Here is a 14,551-nt window from a genome sequence, read left to right on the forward strand (position 1 = left end):
AAATTCAAGCCTGGATCCTTTGCATGGATCCTTTTGTTTTTAGATAGTTAAAAAGAAAATAAAAAGGACCAAAGGCCACAGCCAACCATTGCAACATAGGTTGGATGCAGATCCAGGGGTGGAAACAAAACAACCCTCTTCTGCAGCCTGTCTCTAGGGTCTGGTCCTGTTTTGCAATTGGCGAAAGCTGGTTATAAAAAAAATGTTACACTCATTAAACTTAACTCCAAAACTTGACTCCAAACTTAACTAAACTTAACTGCAGTTACAGGGCTGTCTTGAGCCTTTTGGAGGCTCAGGGTTTCTAGACTTTCCATGCTATGCAAAGCATACCTAGCCCATGAAAGTGAGCAAAAACAATATGTACAAAAGTTGCTGTGTCCATGTGCAGTTAGTGCTGTAGTTGAGATAGTCATGGTTGAGAAAATGCATGATTTATCCATCTATGGAGAATAACCATTTTGTGTTCTGGACCACTAGCAGACTGGATTGGTTACTATTGAGACAAATGGTCAGGTGCCGTGAAAATAAGAAAAACATCAACACAGACTATGTTTTATTTGCTTTTCCAGTCAGTCAGTGCATTTGATGCTGCAAAACAGGGAGGCAGTTTGTGCCGAGAACCTGCTGGCAGCCCCAGCATTGCCTGGTAGATCCTGGGAGTCACTTCAGATGGGGAGCCTGGATGCAGGCTGTGATTTAAGAAGTAACTAGCATGTGACAAGGCGCTGTGGACTTGCTGCTGAAGAAAATAAAGGCTTTTGGAATATTCAAATTAAATGAACTGTAATTTTAGCCTCTGGCCAAGGCATTTATGTGGTAGAGGCTATTCAAGAAGATACAATCCTCCCCATGCTGTTCAGCAATTTTTGGAGCCTTGATTCTTTCTCTGACATTTTAAATGGAAAAAAAAAAAAAAAGGAGAAAGAGCATTAGGTTTCAATATCTTAAGTTTGAGTACAGTTTACTAAACAACAGTTAAATCATCAAAAACAGCCAGATTTTCCAGCTATAACTGTCGATGACAAATCTACTTGTAATCACTAATAATGTATTCAAAAATAGGTACCAAAAGACAGTTTCCTTACTATGTTCTTAGAATGGAAATCTAGTTGCTTGATTTTCAGTATGGTACAGAATAACCAGCAGGTCTCACAGCAGCCCATGGCATCATTACCTAGAGGAATTAATCTTATTTATACATTTTTAATTTTCACCCTGAAAGAATTTATACCAGCAGAATTAACTTCCAAGTTTGGGAAAGAAAAATAATTTTCTTCCTAATGAAAACCTAAGATAAAACTTAACTTTTTTCATCTTAAAGATTGTATTTTTCCCTTTTTTTCTTTTAAGTAGGAAATCTGCATTTTCTGCTCAGGAAGGCCTCTGTCAATCTGTAATATATATATATATATATATATATATATATATATATATATACACACACACATACATGAAGAGAAACACAGTTAGAAAACAGTTTATTTTTTAAACGGTCTTTTGACAGAAAAAAAATATGCATATGGAAAGCCCTAGATATTATGGATTTGGAGATGGTATTGTTCATTTTTCACCAAAATGAATGCTAACTAGACTTGACTACCTCTGTATCTCTCTTTGTGTAGTTGCTTAGACAAAGTGTTCCAAGAGCAATAATGGGCTGTGCTTAAAACCCAAGGAATGTTCTTACAAATTTCCTTCTTTCCCAGGAGTCAGAAGAGCTGCTGTAAATGAAGAGATATATGCAGTCCGCATGCTCACAAGAGATGGTAAATTGGCTCCAAAGGCAGACCAGACTTTAAAAGTTATAGCTTTGACTTGGGAATTCGCAACTCCTCTGAAAGCTGAGAACAAAAGAACAAACTACAAATAATAAACTTGCTGATTTCCAAAGTTTTAACTGCATTGTAAATGTTTGGCAAAAGATGATTATAATGCAGAACACTGAGCTTTGCTTTGCTTTGCCAGCTCAGAAAAAAAAAAGTCCAGATTTCTTTCCAGTTCTTACTGCCCAGGAAGATGGCATATTTTTCATTACTATTTTTCATACGCAATCACTGCACATTCAGGAAGGTTTTTCAACGAAGGAAAAGTTCACATTTCAAGTAGGACTGTGGAAAATGTTCCATATAGTCAGCTCCTTGACTCACGATGTGGATGTGTCAGCATTTCTTTGAAAATCTCTGGAACAGTCAGTCTCGGCAACAGAGCTAACCAGCAAACTCTGTGACCCCAAATCCCCCTGTTTCTATAATACACACAGTTGTGACAGGGTCACTGTTATTCTCCTACAGAGAGGAAACTTTTGGAGAGAAACCAGAGAACTCCCATTCACAAGAAAGCCAGTTTGAAGTGCTAAGATGAACACCAAAACAAATAAGTCACAAATATCCTTGTTTTATAGCTATGCTGCTTTTCATATCTGTTCAGGGCAATAGGATATAAAATATAAAATGTTTCAGGCAGACCACATTAAAACTTGTTTCTGCTCTTGAGAAGTTCTCTCAAATAAAGCAAAAATAAGAATAAAACAATCTTTGTGAAAATATACTTCTTGTTTCAATGTAATGAAGTATGAATGAGCTTTGAATTTCCTTACTAGCATCCCTAGTGTAAAAGCTGCAGTATAAACAAATATGAATAAACCTTGTTAATTCCAGAAAATGCTATTTGCCAAAACTGTAACAAAAGCATTTGTGTTCAGTCTTTCCCCAGATCTGGCAGAGACCCTTCAGACCCCCAGAGAATGCAAAAGAGTTCAAAAGTTCGTGCACTATTTGCACTTCAACACATTTGGTCAAAATAATGTTTCCAATCCTTCTTTACACAGTTTACAAGTCACATATATTACTGTTCTAAGCTAAAAGAAAGCAGAGCATCACTTGAGAAAAAATCCAACCCATCAACATTTTAAATGTGTTTACAGAACTTTAAGAATTAGCACATCAACACTTAAGGAGCAATTCTTCTTCAGAATATGACAGCTAGTATGGGCAATGCATGAAATGTACCTGCACGTATTCGTGGTTATCTCCCTTCTTCCAAGTCCATTTAGCTCTTTCTAGGAATTGCTGATCACACTTCAAAAATATTGTTATCAACATGAAAATTGACTCCAGCTTCCATGTTCTAGAGCTTAGATTTCCACACTGTGATTCAGGGAAGGGCAGTTGAGCCACTGGGAGACAGGTGGGACAATAAACAAACAAACAAATAAATAAATAAATAAATAAAAGAACAGAAGGGAGATATGATTTTTTTAAAAAAATGTTTTCCTTCTCAAAATAAAATCTGCTTATTGCACCACCATTTATTTTTAATTGATTCTGCCACTATGACCCTTCAGTTATTCAGGAAAGTTGTGTGATTACAAGTGGGGAAAAAAGTAGCACATGAAAGACTTTTTGGGTCATGTTTTTTAGCATAAATAAGTTTAAAATCCACTGCATCCACTGTTTTATAACTTGTGATCACTAGAATCCCAAATTCAAGACTATCTGTGGATGGGGAAACAGAGCTGCGCTGTCAGAGTCCCTTTGAGGAGACAGTTTACGGTCTGTCTATAGATGTCTCTACCACAGTAATTGTCTCATTGATGATTATGGCCATCTCTCAGTTCAGCTTTCACTTCCCGTACAATTAGCTGGGATTTTACTTTCTGCAGTTTCAGTTTTCCTTTTTGGTTTCTCTGTGCTTTCATCATCTAATTCCAGGACATTGCTGTCACAAAGCTGAGCCTCTTGGGGAACTCCTGCTTGTCAGGAGCATCCATGCCCGGTTCATTGGTAACCCCAAGCTACTTCAGTCTTGGAAGTGTCCAGCAACACTAGCGTTCAAGGAGCAATCAATACGCCAAATGACCAATCTTCAGACCCAATTGTCAGTGCCATAGGTGCTTGATTCCTCTTGGCACCTCTGACAGGCAAAGTTTGATATATAAGAGTATCATAAACTCTTTTGCAAGTGATTGATAAGTGGGAAAAGTAAAAATCTCTTGGCTTGATGTAGTTGGACAAGTACAGCCCTCTCGCAGCACTCCTGTGGCCTCACAGCATTTGCAGAAGTAGAAATAGGACAAGAAGAGTCAGATATCATATGGGTCAGACCCCCTAACACCGACTCCTTGACTAGCTCGACTTCTGCAGGTAGATAAAATCTCTCTACTCAGAATCCAGCTGCATGACCAGGCTTGACCACCCACTTCTAGAAGGACATTTTTCCCCTTCTTTCAAGCTGTGCATGACAATGAATTGCCTCTGGCATCTGATGACTCCCCACTTGGAATGTAATTGCAAACTTCAAAATGGTGGTTAAAATACCAGCGAACATGATTAGTTGCAAGTTTGGACAAGCCCATGTAACAACCCTCTAGTATTACCACTACTTAGGAGCTGATCTAACCCATCTCCATTTTTCCCATGCTGCTGCAGGAGTTTGCGTCTGTATCAGCTGTGCTATATCCCTTCAGGCCTCTTCAGGAAGATAAGAAAGTTGCTATAGCTAAAGGCAGATCTCAATGGGCGGTTTGTCTGTCAAGCCTCTCTCTTGCAAGAGAGACAGGCTGTATTTCAGCAGATGAGGGTTCTTGCCTGTGCACTGGTCTGCAGTACACTTCAACAGCAGCTCTGCTTTAATTTCCAGGCACTGAGTGAGTATTACTCAAACTGCTCTCATGACTTTGCCAAAAGTCCCTAACATTACAAGGGCTTCTACTCATCCCTTCTCACTTTCACAGGATGTCCGCTGCCTTGCAACCATCTCTGATGAAGAAAAGCAGCTCTTGAGCAACTTGCTCACCCCATTGTTTCTGAAGAAAGTCTTCTGCTGTGTGTATCTTCCTCTTGCACAACCACCTCCTCCAGCCCCAGCAGACCAGATCTTCCAACTGAAAGCACAGCCATGCAGACAGAGCCACGTGCTAAGATCCTTGGAGCTAAGAAGCCGTGTTCTTGGAAGTAAGACGAAGATGGAGAGTGCCAGTTCATCAGCTTCACCCTGAATGTTTATATGTGTTATGATTAATCTTTAGTAATCTCACTTCTTCGTACTCTCATTTCATGGATCCAAACACAAAAACATGATAAAAGCAGGAGCCATGTGTAATTTGAGTTGCTTGTTTTCACTAGCCACCTTCAACTATTTACCACAGAAACCTAAGTTTTAGCCATTTCCATTTTCATTAGACGAAGCAGCAAATTTTAATTCACTAAAAATCCATTAGCCAGTTTCTTGTTCAGTAAATGTTTGAGCAGATTCTTATGGCAAATGTTGAGTGAAAGGTTTCCCACAGTCACTTAATGAGTTCACTATGCTTCCAAACTCTTAAGTTAAGGGGGGGGGGAAGAGTCATTTGCCTTTCTAGAAATAGTAGTTGAATGCAGCAGTTTGTGCATGACATGGTTTATTTGGCCTGACAGATTTATAAGATGAGTAATAAAGAGAAAGTGGATGTTAGGAAATGAGAGCTCACTAAATGTCCTTGAAATATCTAGAATGTAAGTTTCCCTTGCTAAAGAAGGTAATATTATATATTTTGGGCAAGAATTAGTGGACTACATTATTACATAAACAAAGAAAAATGTGAAAAATATGAATCATAATCTGATCTTGTGTGGGGCTGGGAAACAAATAGTTTGGCACAGTAAAATATGTGAAATTTTAGTAAACGAAGGAAGAAGCTTCGTCTTTACATCCCAGTTCTGTTGCATGTTACATGAATGCTTAATTTTGTGCATGCACATAGGACTATAAAGATTGTACTCATAAACAGTTAATTGCGGCATGTTAAAAAATAACTATGCACAAATTAATAATGAGTATGGATTTCGCTGGAGTCTCCGTAAACAGACAGTCCTATAAAAAAGTGAGAAAACTCTAAGAACACAAACCAAAGACCTAAACCACGTACCACCAAAGCCAGTGGTACAAATATTTTTGGCAAGGGAACATGCTCGATTAGGCCACTTGCTTTTGTTTAATTGCCACTAATATCTGAAAAATTGGTCTAGGTCAGTTTAAAATAAAATTACTGTTAAAGGCATAAGATTACTTAAAATAAAGCTACTGTGTGTGCCCACATGTATAAATAATTTCTGCTTGCTAGAGCTGAGACCGCTCTGTTCCTTGGACCGATTGCATTGCAGGGAAGACAGGCAACACAGGCAGAAAGAGTGCGTTGATGCAGCTAAAATACGTCCAGTTGTCACAGAAGCTCCCCTCTAATTCTACACATGGTCTACATGGCCATGGTAGATATGGTAGAGCCTGTGTATGGCAATATTACAACAGAGAAATTATTCATTGAAATATATCTTTTTCTGAGTGTGTATTTTTACATATATTTTCTTTTTTCTTTTTTTTTAATGAAACAGAAGTGATCACTGTTGCTGCCCAGGGAGATGATCTGGTGTAACAGGAATGTCAAAATCACTGGATACACCCTTTTTAGGAACAGGCCAAATAGGAGGTGATAGCTACTTGATGCTGAAAGATACCATTACTGCTACGTAAGCAAAATGCATTTGCAGTTCTGAGAGGAAATACAATAGACTTTTGAAAAGAGGGCACTGAAACTAATGTGAGTTTCTACCATCCTGTATTGAATCTTCTCAGGTGAAAACAAACCAAGTGAGAAAATGTTCAGTGGTGGTTGCCTCATGGAAAATGATCATACTTGCTCTGTGCTATGAAGTTCAATCTTACCCTGCTTTGTTTCCTAAATATGAAGACAACTGGAAGCAGAATTTATTAGGAGAAAATGGTTATGCATGAAGGCGAATGACAGCCCTTTAGCAACGTTTTACTGGGTATACTGAAAAAAAAAGCTCAGTTCCAACAGAATTCATTAATCATAAAAGATTACTCATTAAGAACCCCAATTCATCTGACTAAGAGAAAAACAAAAAAAACCAAAAACCTTTAAAAATAATGCTGATTGCTGTTATCTCATGGGGAAAGAAAAAGGAAGTACATCTGAAGAGGTAGAAAATGCAGATAACCATGGTAAGTAAGGATAAAGGTATCAGTAGGAAAGGACTGTTAGGATTTACAGTCCTTTTAGTATTAACAACAAAAAGAACAAAAATCTGAAAATAATTCAGTCCTAGAACTGTATAATAGTTGTCTGAACAACGTTGCTACTAATTTTTAATGAATCTTCAAATATGTAAGTAGCGTTGCAGAATTATAATGGTGTCTAGGCAATGGTGTTGATGGAGGAGCTGGAAGGCTGGAATGTTTGGGAAGGAAAGGCAAAATAACCAGGATTATGTGGGATATCCCCACTCAACAGATACAGGCAGTTTCTTTAACTCACACGCATGTTTGGAAGAGCAGAAAGAGAAGCAAGCAAGGAAGGACATGCGAGAAGACGCGGTCTGGTTTGAGAGTCAACTGTGGTCCTTGAGAAGGGTGATAGAAAAGCAGCCATGCCACTGATATCTTCTCCTCTGCTGGAGCAGGATGGGAAGAAGGCACTGATGTTACAGTAACTTGCACTACAACAAATGCTTCCAAGCGTTCTGCTGAAAAACCCTGAAAAGCCCCTGCTGAAATTCCCTGCAGTCTTCTACAGTTCCTGTAAAACTCTAGTAAATCACCCTTAATTTCCTGTTTGATTCTTCCAGGTGGGGAGATGCACCATGTGTGCCAATAAAGTATTTACTGACATCTGAAGGTAAGAAGTGCATTTCTAAAGGAAACATTTCTGCTAGGACAGATATTCAGTAAGATTGAAGATCATGCAGATGTTGGAGGTTGAAGTTAGGCAGAAATCAGAATGAAAACGAATTCATTTAGAACAACTGCTAAGTACTTGAAGTTACTGAGTAATTTCATGTGGTAGGACAGTTTTTGACATCGTGAACTCCACTACGGTTGCCTAGTTCAAACCTAGAGCTGAAATACAGGAAACTGACTTGAAGCAGGTCTAGCATAGTCTTTGGCCTATTACACATAGGAGATCAGATTAAAAATGCATCATGGTCCCTTCAGCAATGAGAAAAAAAAGAACAGAAAGAGTTGCTTAAGTGTCTGTTACAAATACGTACCAAACCAATGCTCCCAGATGGAAGTGCATGACTAATTTCCTTTTGAAATCTGGATATTCCCCTCCTCTCATGCATTACAACTTACGATTAATGCATTACAAAATGATATGTTGCTAGTAATAAGGTCTATTAAATCAAATGTTCAGCACATAAGTTTTCATGTGCAGAATAGCATGAAAATCCCAAACTTGCTGTTAGGTCTATTTGGCTTGATTACACAAATTTATGAAACAAATCCCTGCTAATATGATATAAGAGAACAAGAGAAGAGAACAAGATGGGTTGATGTCCAAGAGAACATCAGAACCCAAACTGGTGTACATTGGCATGTAGGATAACTGCAGAGGAAGGGCATACTCTGTATTCGGGCCAGACTTGGCCCACCAATTCTCTTCAGATTGCAGCTGTGTGTGCACCCACATGTGTGTTCAAACCTCAGACATCAGTGGTTCGGTTTACCAATGCTGAAAGACTTCCTTGGGCCTCGTCAAGCAAAGACACCTATTCTGGGCTGATCAGTATTGGGGAAAACAAGTTTTCTGTTTCTTAACCATCTATTTCATGTGACAAAGTTGGTTTTCTAACATGGCTGAGTACTTCACTGCTCTCCTACAGTTAATTTTGCATTCTAGCTGCTTATACTACATAATTACAGAATGCTTGAGGTTGGAAGGGACCTCCAGAGATCATCTAGTCCAACCCCCTGCTCCAGCAGGGACACCCAGAGCACGGGGCACAGGGCAACACCCAGGTGGGTTTGGAAGATCTCCAGAGAAGGAGACTCCACAGCCTCCCTGGGCAGCCTGTGCCAGGGCTCTGTCACCCTCACAGTGAAGAAGTTCCTCCTCACATGCAGAAGGAGCTTCCTGTGCTTCAACTTCTACCCCTTACCCCTTGTCCTATCACTGGCCACCACCAAGAGCAGTTTGGCCCCATCCTCCCTACATTCCCCCTCAAGTCCTAAAACCATAGAATCATTGAATCCCTAAGGTTGGAAGTGACCTATAGAGATCATCTAGTTCAAGCCCCCTGCACACGCAGAGTCATCTAGAGCATGTGGCACAGAATTGTGTCCAAGTGGGTTTTGAAGATCTCCAGGGAAGAGGCCTCCGCAACCTCCCTCGGCAGCCTGTTCCAGGGCTCTGTCACCCTCACTGTCAAGACATTTTTCCTTAAGTTCCTGTGGAACTTTTGGTGCCTCAGCTTGTGGCCATTTCCTCCAGCTCTATCAGTGGCCACCACTGGAAAGAGGCAGCCCCCTCCTCCTCACTGCCTCCCTTGAGGTATTCATAGACACTGATCAGGTCCCCCTCAGCCTTCTCTTCTTTACGCTGGACAGGCCCAGCTCCCTCAGCCTTTGCTCATAGGGCAGATGTTCCAGGCCCCTGATCATCCTGGTAGCCCTGTGCTGGACTCTCTCCAGCAGCTCCACATCCCTCTTGTACTGGGGAGCCCAGAACTGGACACAGTACTCCAGATGTGGCCTCACCAGGGCTGTGTATAGGGGGACGATCACTTCCCTCGACCTGCTGGAGACGCTCTTCTTAATGCACCCCAGGATCCCATTGGCCTTCTTGGCCACCAGGGCACACTGCTGCCTCATGGTCATCTTGTCATCCGCCAAGACACCCAGGTCCTTCTCTGCAGGGCTGCTCTCCAGCAGGTCCACCCCTAATCTGTACTGGTGTCCAGGGTTATTCCTCCCCAGATGCAGGACCCTGCACTTGCCCTTGTTGAACCTCATGAGGTTTCTCTCTGCCCAGTCGTCCAGTCTGTCCAGGTCCCTCTGGATGGCAGCACAGCCCTCAGGGCTATCAGCTACTCCATGCAGTTTGGTATCATCAGCAAACTTGCTGAGGGAGCACTCCAGCCCTTCATCCAGGTCTTTAATGAACAAATTGAACAGGACCGGACCGAGAACTGATCCCTGGGGGACACCACTAAGTACAGGCCTCCAGCTGGACTCCGCACTATTGACAGCCACTCTCTGCACCCTGCCACTGAGCCACTTTCTAATCCACCTCCCTGTCCACTCATCTATCCCACACCTTTGGAGCTTGCCCAGGAGGATGCTGTGAGGGACGGTGTCCAAAGCCTTGCTGAAGTCCAGATAGATGACATCCACTGCTCTGCCCTCATCTATCCAGGTAGTCACTCCTTCATAGAAGGCGATCAGGTTAGTCAAGCATGATTTCCCCTTGGTAAATCCATGCCGGCTACTCCCAAGCACCTTCTTCTCCTCCACGTGTCTGGAGACAGCAGCCAGGATGAGCTGTTCCATCACTTTTCTGGGAATGGAGGTGAGGCTGACTGGCCTGTAGTTACTCGGGTCCTCCTTCTTGCCCTTTTTGAAGACCGGAGTGACGTTGGCTTTCTTCTGGTCCTCAGGCAGCTGCCCCATTCTCCAGGATCTTTTGGAGATGATGGTGAGTGGTTTAGCTATAACATTCACCAGCTCATGCAGCAGTCTGGGGTGCATCCCATCAGGGTCCATAGATATGTGGGTATCAAGTTTACCTAATTGCTCTCTGACCCAAATAGAGGTATTTATATGTATTGATCAGATCCCCTCTCAGTCTTTTCTTCACCACGCTAAACCAGCCTAAGCTCATTTACGTTGTGCTTGAATAATTCTACTTTCTTTAAGAAAAGGTCAAACTGTTGTCTGAAATAATTTAGCTGTCATTAAGATATTAAGTTTTGGAGAGCTCAGGCTATCCCAGAACGTGTTACATTCTTCAAACTTCATTGGGAGAAATTTATTTTACTAGAAACGTCACACAGAGATCTGCACCCATGACCAGCATTGTTAACTGAAGTAGGATGTGAGCTTTTTTTTCTAAGATCAAAGTGCCTTTTTAGAAAAGGATATAAATGTATATAAAAATCTTGTTGCCAAGCGAACATAAATTGGGAGATTGTACATGGTCCTGTCACTCCAAAGCAAGAATTCTTTGAGACTTGTGAACAGGTCCTCATACTTGATCTTCTTGTCTTACTATGTTGTTTATTTGCATTTATATAGCTTCAAGTAATATTTTTATACTGTTCCAAGTTTAGCTTTCTATCCTTGACTTATCTTTTGTAAACAGCCTCCTACATAAAGTCCATTTTCAGCACTTCATACAGCGCCTATTTGAAACTGAAATCTTTAGACTGGTTATTTTCTGTCCTGTAGAGGTAACCTCTTGACTCTTTCCTTTTTTTTGGGTCTAATTTACACATTCTTTGGTTTTATTTTTAATTTGGTATTTTAAAACCCCATTTTAAAAAATAAGGTAAGCTTTATGTTCCTTTAATTTTTGATGAAAATCAACAATTTTTTTTTCTTTAATTTGGGATACTTTCATAAAGTCAAATTCTGTGCAGATATCTACTACTTTAATATGCATATGCACAGTTTAGCTGTAAAGATTCTTGTTTTTCTTTTGTGGTGATAGTTTTTCCTACATAAATCCTTCTGTCATAGCCACACTTCTGGTGTCAAGGACAAGTTTCTGGTCTGCTTAAGGACCAAGACTGCTTTATGAAAATTACAGTACTAGCTATGGTTAGATCTCAGCATATCACAGAGTCTTAAAGGTTGGAAGGGACCTCTAGAGATCATCTAGTCCCACCTTCCTGCTCAAGCAGGCACACCTAGAGCATGTGGCACAGGGTGGTGTCCAGGTGGGTTTTGAAGACCTCCAGAGTAGGAGACTCCACAACCTCCCTGGGCAGCCTGTTCCACTGCTCTGTCACCCTAACAGTAAAGAAGTTCCTCCTCACCTGGAGATGGAACTGCCTGTGTTTCAGCTTGCACCATTTCCCCTTGTCCTGTCACTGGCCACCACTGAGAAAAGCTTGGCCTACAATCTCCCTTCATGTATTTATACATGTTAATCAGATCCCCTCTAAGCCTTCTCTTCTCCAAGCTGAACAGGCCCAACTCAAGCACTCTCTCCTCATACGAGAGATGTTCCATTCCCTTAATCATCTTTGTCGCTCTCTACTGGACCCTCTCTAAGAGCTCCACATCCCTCTCATACTGGCGAGCCCAGAACTGCACCCAGTTCTCCAAGTGTGGCCTCACCAGAGCTGAGTAGAGGGGCAGAATCAGCTCCCTTGACCTGCTGGCAACACTCCTCCTGATGCAGGCCAGGATCCCATTGGCCTTCTTGGCCACGAGGGCACACTGCTGACTCATGGTTAACTTGGTGTCAATCAGGACTCCCAGGTCCCTCTCCGTGGAGGTGCTTTCCAGCAGGTCAACCCCTAATCTGTGCTGGTGCCTGGGGTTATTCCTCCCCAGGTGCACAACCCTGCATTTGTCCTTATTGAACCTCATGAGGTTCCTCTCTGCCCAACTCTCCAGCCTGTCCAGGTCCCTCTGGATGGCAGCACAGCCCTCCGGAGTGTCGGCCACTCCACCCAGCTTGGTGTCATCCGCAAACTTGCTCAGGGTGCACTCCGTGCCCTCATCCAGGTCATTGATAAACAAGTTGAACAGCACTGGGCCCAGCACTGACCCCTGGGGGACACCACTGGCCACAGGCCTCCAGCTGGACTCGGCCCCATTTATGACCACCCTCTGAGCTCTGCCATCCAGCCAGCCCTCGATCCACCGCACCGTGCACTCATCTAGTCCACTCTCCCGGAGCTTCCGTATGAGGATATTATGGGAGACGGTGTCAAAAGCCTTGCTGAAGTCAAGGTAGACAACATCCACGGCTCTCCCCTCGTCCAGCCAGCCTGTCATCCCATCATAGAAGGCTATGAGGTTCATCAGACATGACTTCCCCTTGGTGAATCCATGCTGACTGCTCCTCAGCAGCTTCTTCTCCTCCATATGCCTGGAGATTCTCTCTAGGATGAACCGCTCCATCAGCTTTCCAGGGACAGAGGTGAGGCTGACCGGCCTGTAATTGCCCAGCTCCTCCCTCTTGCCCTTTTTGAAGACTGGAGTGACGTTGTCTCTCTTCCAGTCCTCGGGCACCTCCCCTGCTCTCCAGGACCTCTCAAAGATGATGGAGAGAGGCTGAGCAATAACCTCGGCCAATTCCCTCGGCACTCTTGGGTGCATCCCATCTGGGCCCATAGATTTTTGAGTGGCCAGTTTGCCTAAGTGATCCCTAACCCAATCCTTCTCAACCAGCGGAAGGTCTTCCTCTTGCCTACTTATATCGCTTTCACCTGAGCCTTCACACACATATCACTGCTCCAAACCTCCCCTGTTACTTGACGTGACAATATCTTGACATACCTCAAAAAAGAGCAATATTATCTTTCTCAGAACAATGTGTGATGCTTTTCAAATGAAAATCTCACTTCACTAGACATATATTACAATGCATTACATTACAGCGCTTGTATTGCATCATTTTTATTGAAAAGAATGATTTTTTATAAATAAAAAAGCATATATTTTAAACTTTTTTTTCACACAGAACATAAAAACTCTGAAAGCTTTTAGAAATGAAAATTAACTATACAAAAATTAGCCTATCAATGTTAAATACTTAAATTTTTGTCACTACCAACTGAAATACATTTATATCTTCTATCAGTATAAAAATCTTCATAACAATGGGTAATACAACATGAATATTTCCCTTAACTGAGCTTATTCACATTTTCAATACAAAGCTACTTCCAGCAAGTCTCATCAATCTATGCCTTTCTCTTTCGTGGAGTTCCATTAAGTTCTGAAGTGGGTATCTGCAGTGGCTGCTGCTGCTGCTGCTTTTTACCAGGAGAAGAGATCCATTCTTCTGCTCTAAACAGAAAAACAATGCAGTAATTTACAATCCATATCCTTTAAAGCTGTAACACAGATGAAATATGGAGTACCAGCTAGTATAAATATTGTAGTCCCCAAGTTTGTGCATGGCTTCTTATACTTGTAATTGTTTTGTTACAATTAGGATTAGCATCAGGATAACGTATAACTTAGATTCTTCTAACATGTATCTGCTGAAGTTCTACATATGGGAAAAAAAAGGAAAGTAACATATGTAAATAATAAAAAGACATAGTGGAAACTCACACTGAAAATTACAAAATACAATTAAAGATTTTAACTAATCTGAAACATATGACCACAATTCAATGAAGCCAATGATGCAGTCATGAGGAGAGATACAAGAAATGGAGAAGTCAGTACCATGTCATTTTGAAGATGTAAGTTACGTCTTCAATCTTATGTTATAAAATGTTCATCAAACCACAGAGGCATGCAGAAGTATGTAAACAGGTTAAGAGATACTTGTGTTAAATAGTTTGCACGCAGCTCTCCTCATAGCCTCATAGTAATAAATAGCTACATATGAATGATTCTTTCTCTGTTCACCTCTGACATGGAAATTTAAAGAAGTTTGCAAATCTTGCAAAGCCATCTCAAATGTTTCTAGGCTTTAAAATAATTGGAAATAACATAGGAAAAAAGGGGGCATGTGAAGGAATGCAGATGTCAATCAGTCATTAGCAAGCAAGCAGTTTTGTTGCTAATGCAACAACAGAAGCTT

The 14,551-nt window shown here is 41.5% G+C and overlaps 1 protein-coding gene across 1 annotated transcript in view; it reads right to left on the bottom strand.

Moving 5' to 3' along the window:
- Positions 1-13,508: 13,508 nt before the first annotated feature.
- SMCHD1 (structural maintenance of chromosomes flexible hinge domain containing 1) overlaps positions 13,509-14,551 on the bottom strand; it is a 62,520-nt gene continuing 61,477 nt past the window's right edge. Inside the window, exon 48 of the mRNA XM_026035504.1 lies at positions 13,509-13,803. Coding sequence (XP_025891289.1) covers positions 13,698-13,803 — 106 coding nt within the window. The 3' untranslated portion in view covers positions 13,509-13,697. The remainder of the gene's footprint in view (positions 13,804-14,551) is intronic.

This window comes from Nothoprocta perdicaria, unplaced genomic scaffold (genome assembly GCF_003342845.1).
Source record: "Nothoprocta perdicaria isolate Ctin4 unplaced genomic scaffold, notPer1 scaffold_16, whole genome shotgun sequence".
Lineage (NCBI taxonomy): Eukaryota > Metazoa > Chordata > Aves > Tinamiformes > Tinamidae > Nothoprocta > Nothoprocta perdicaria.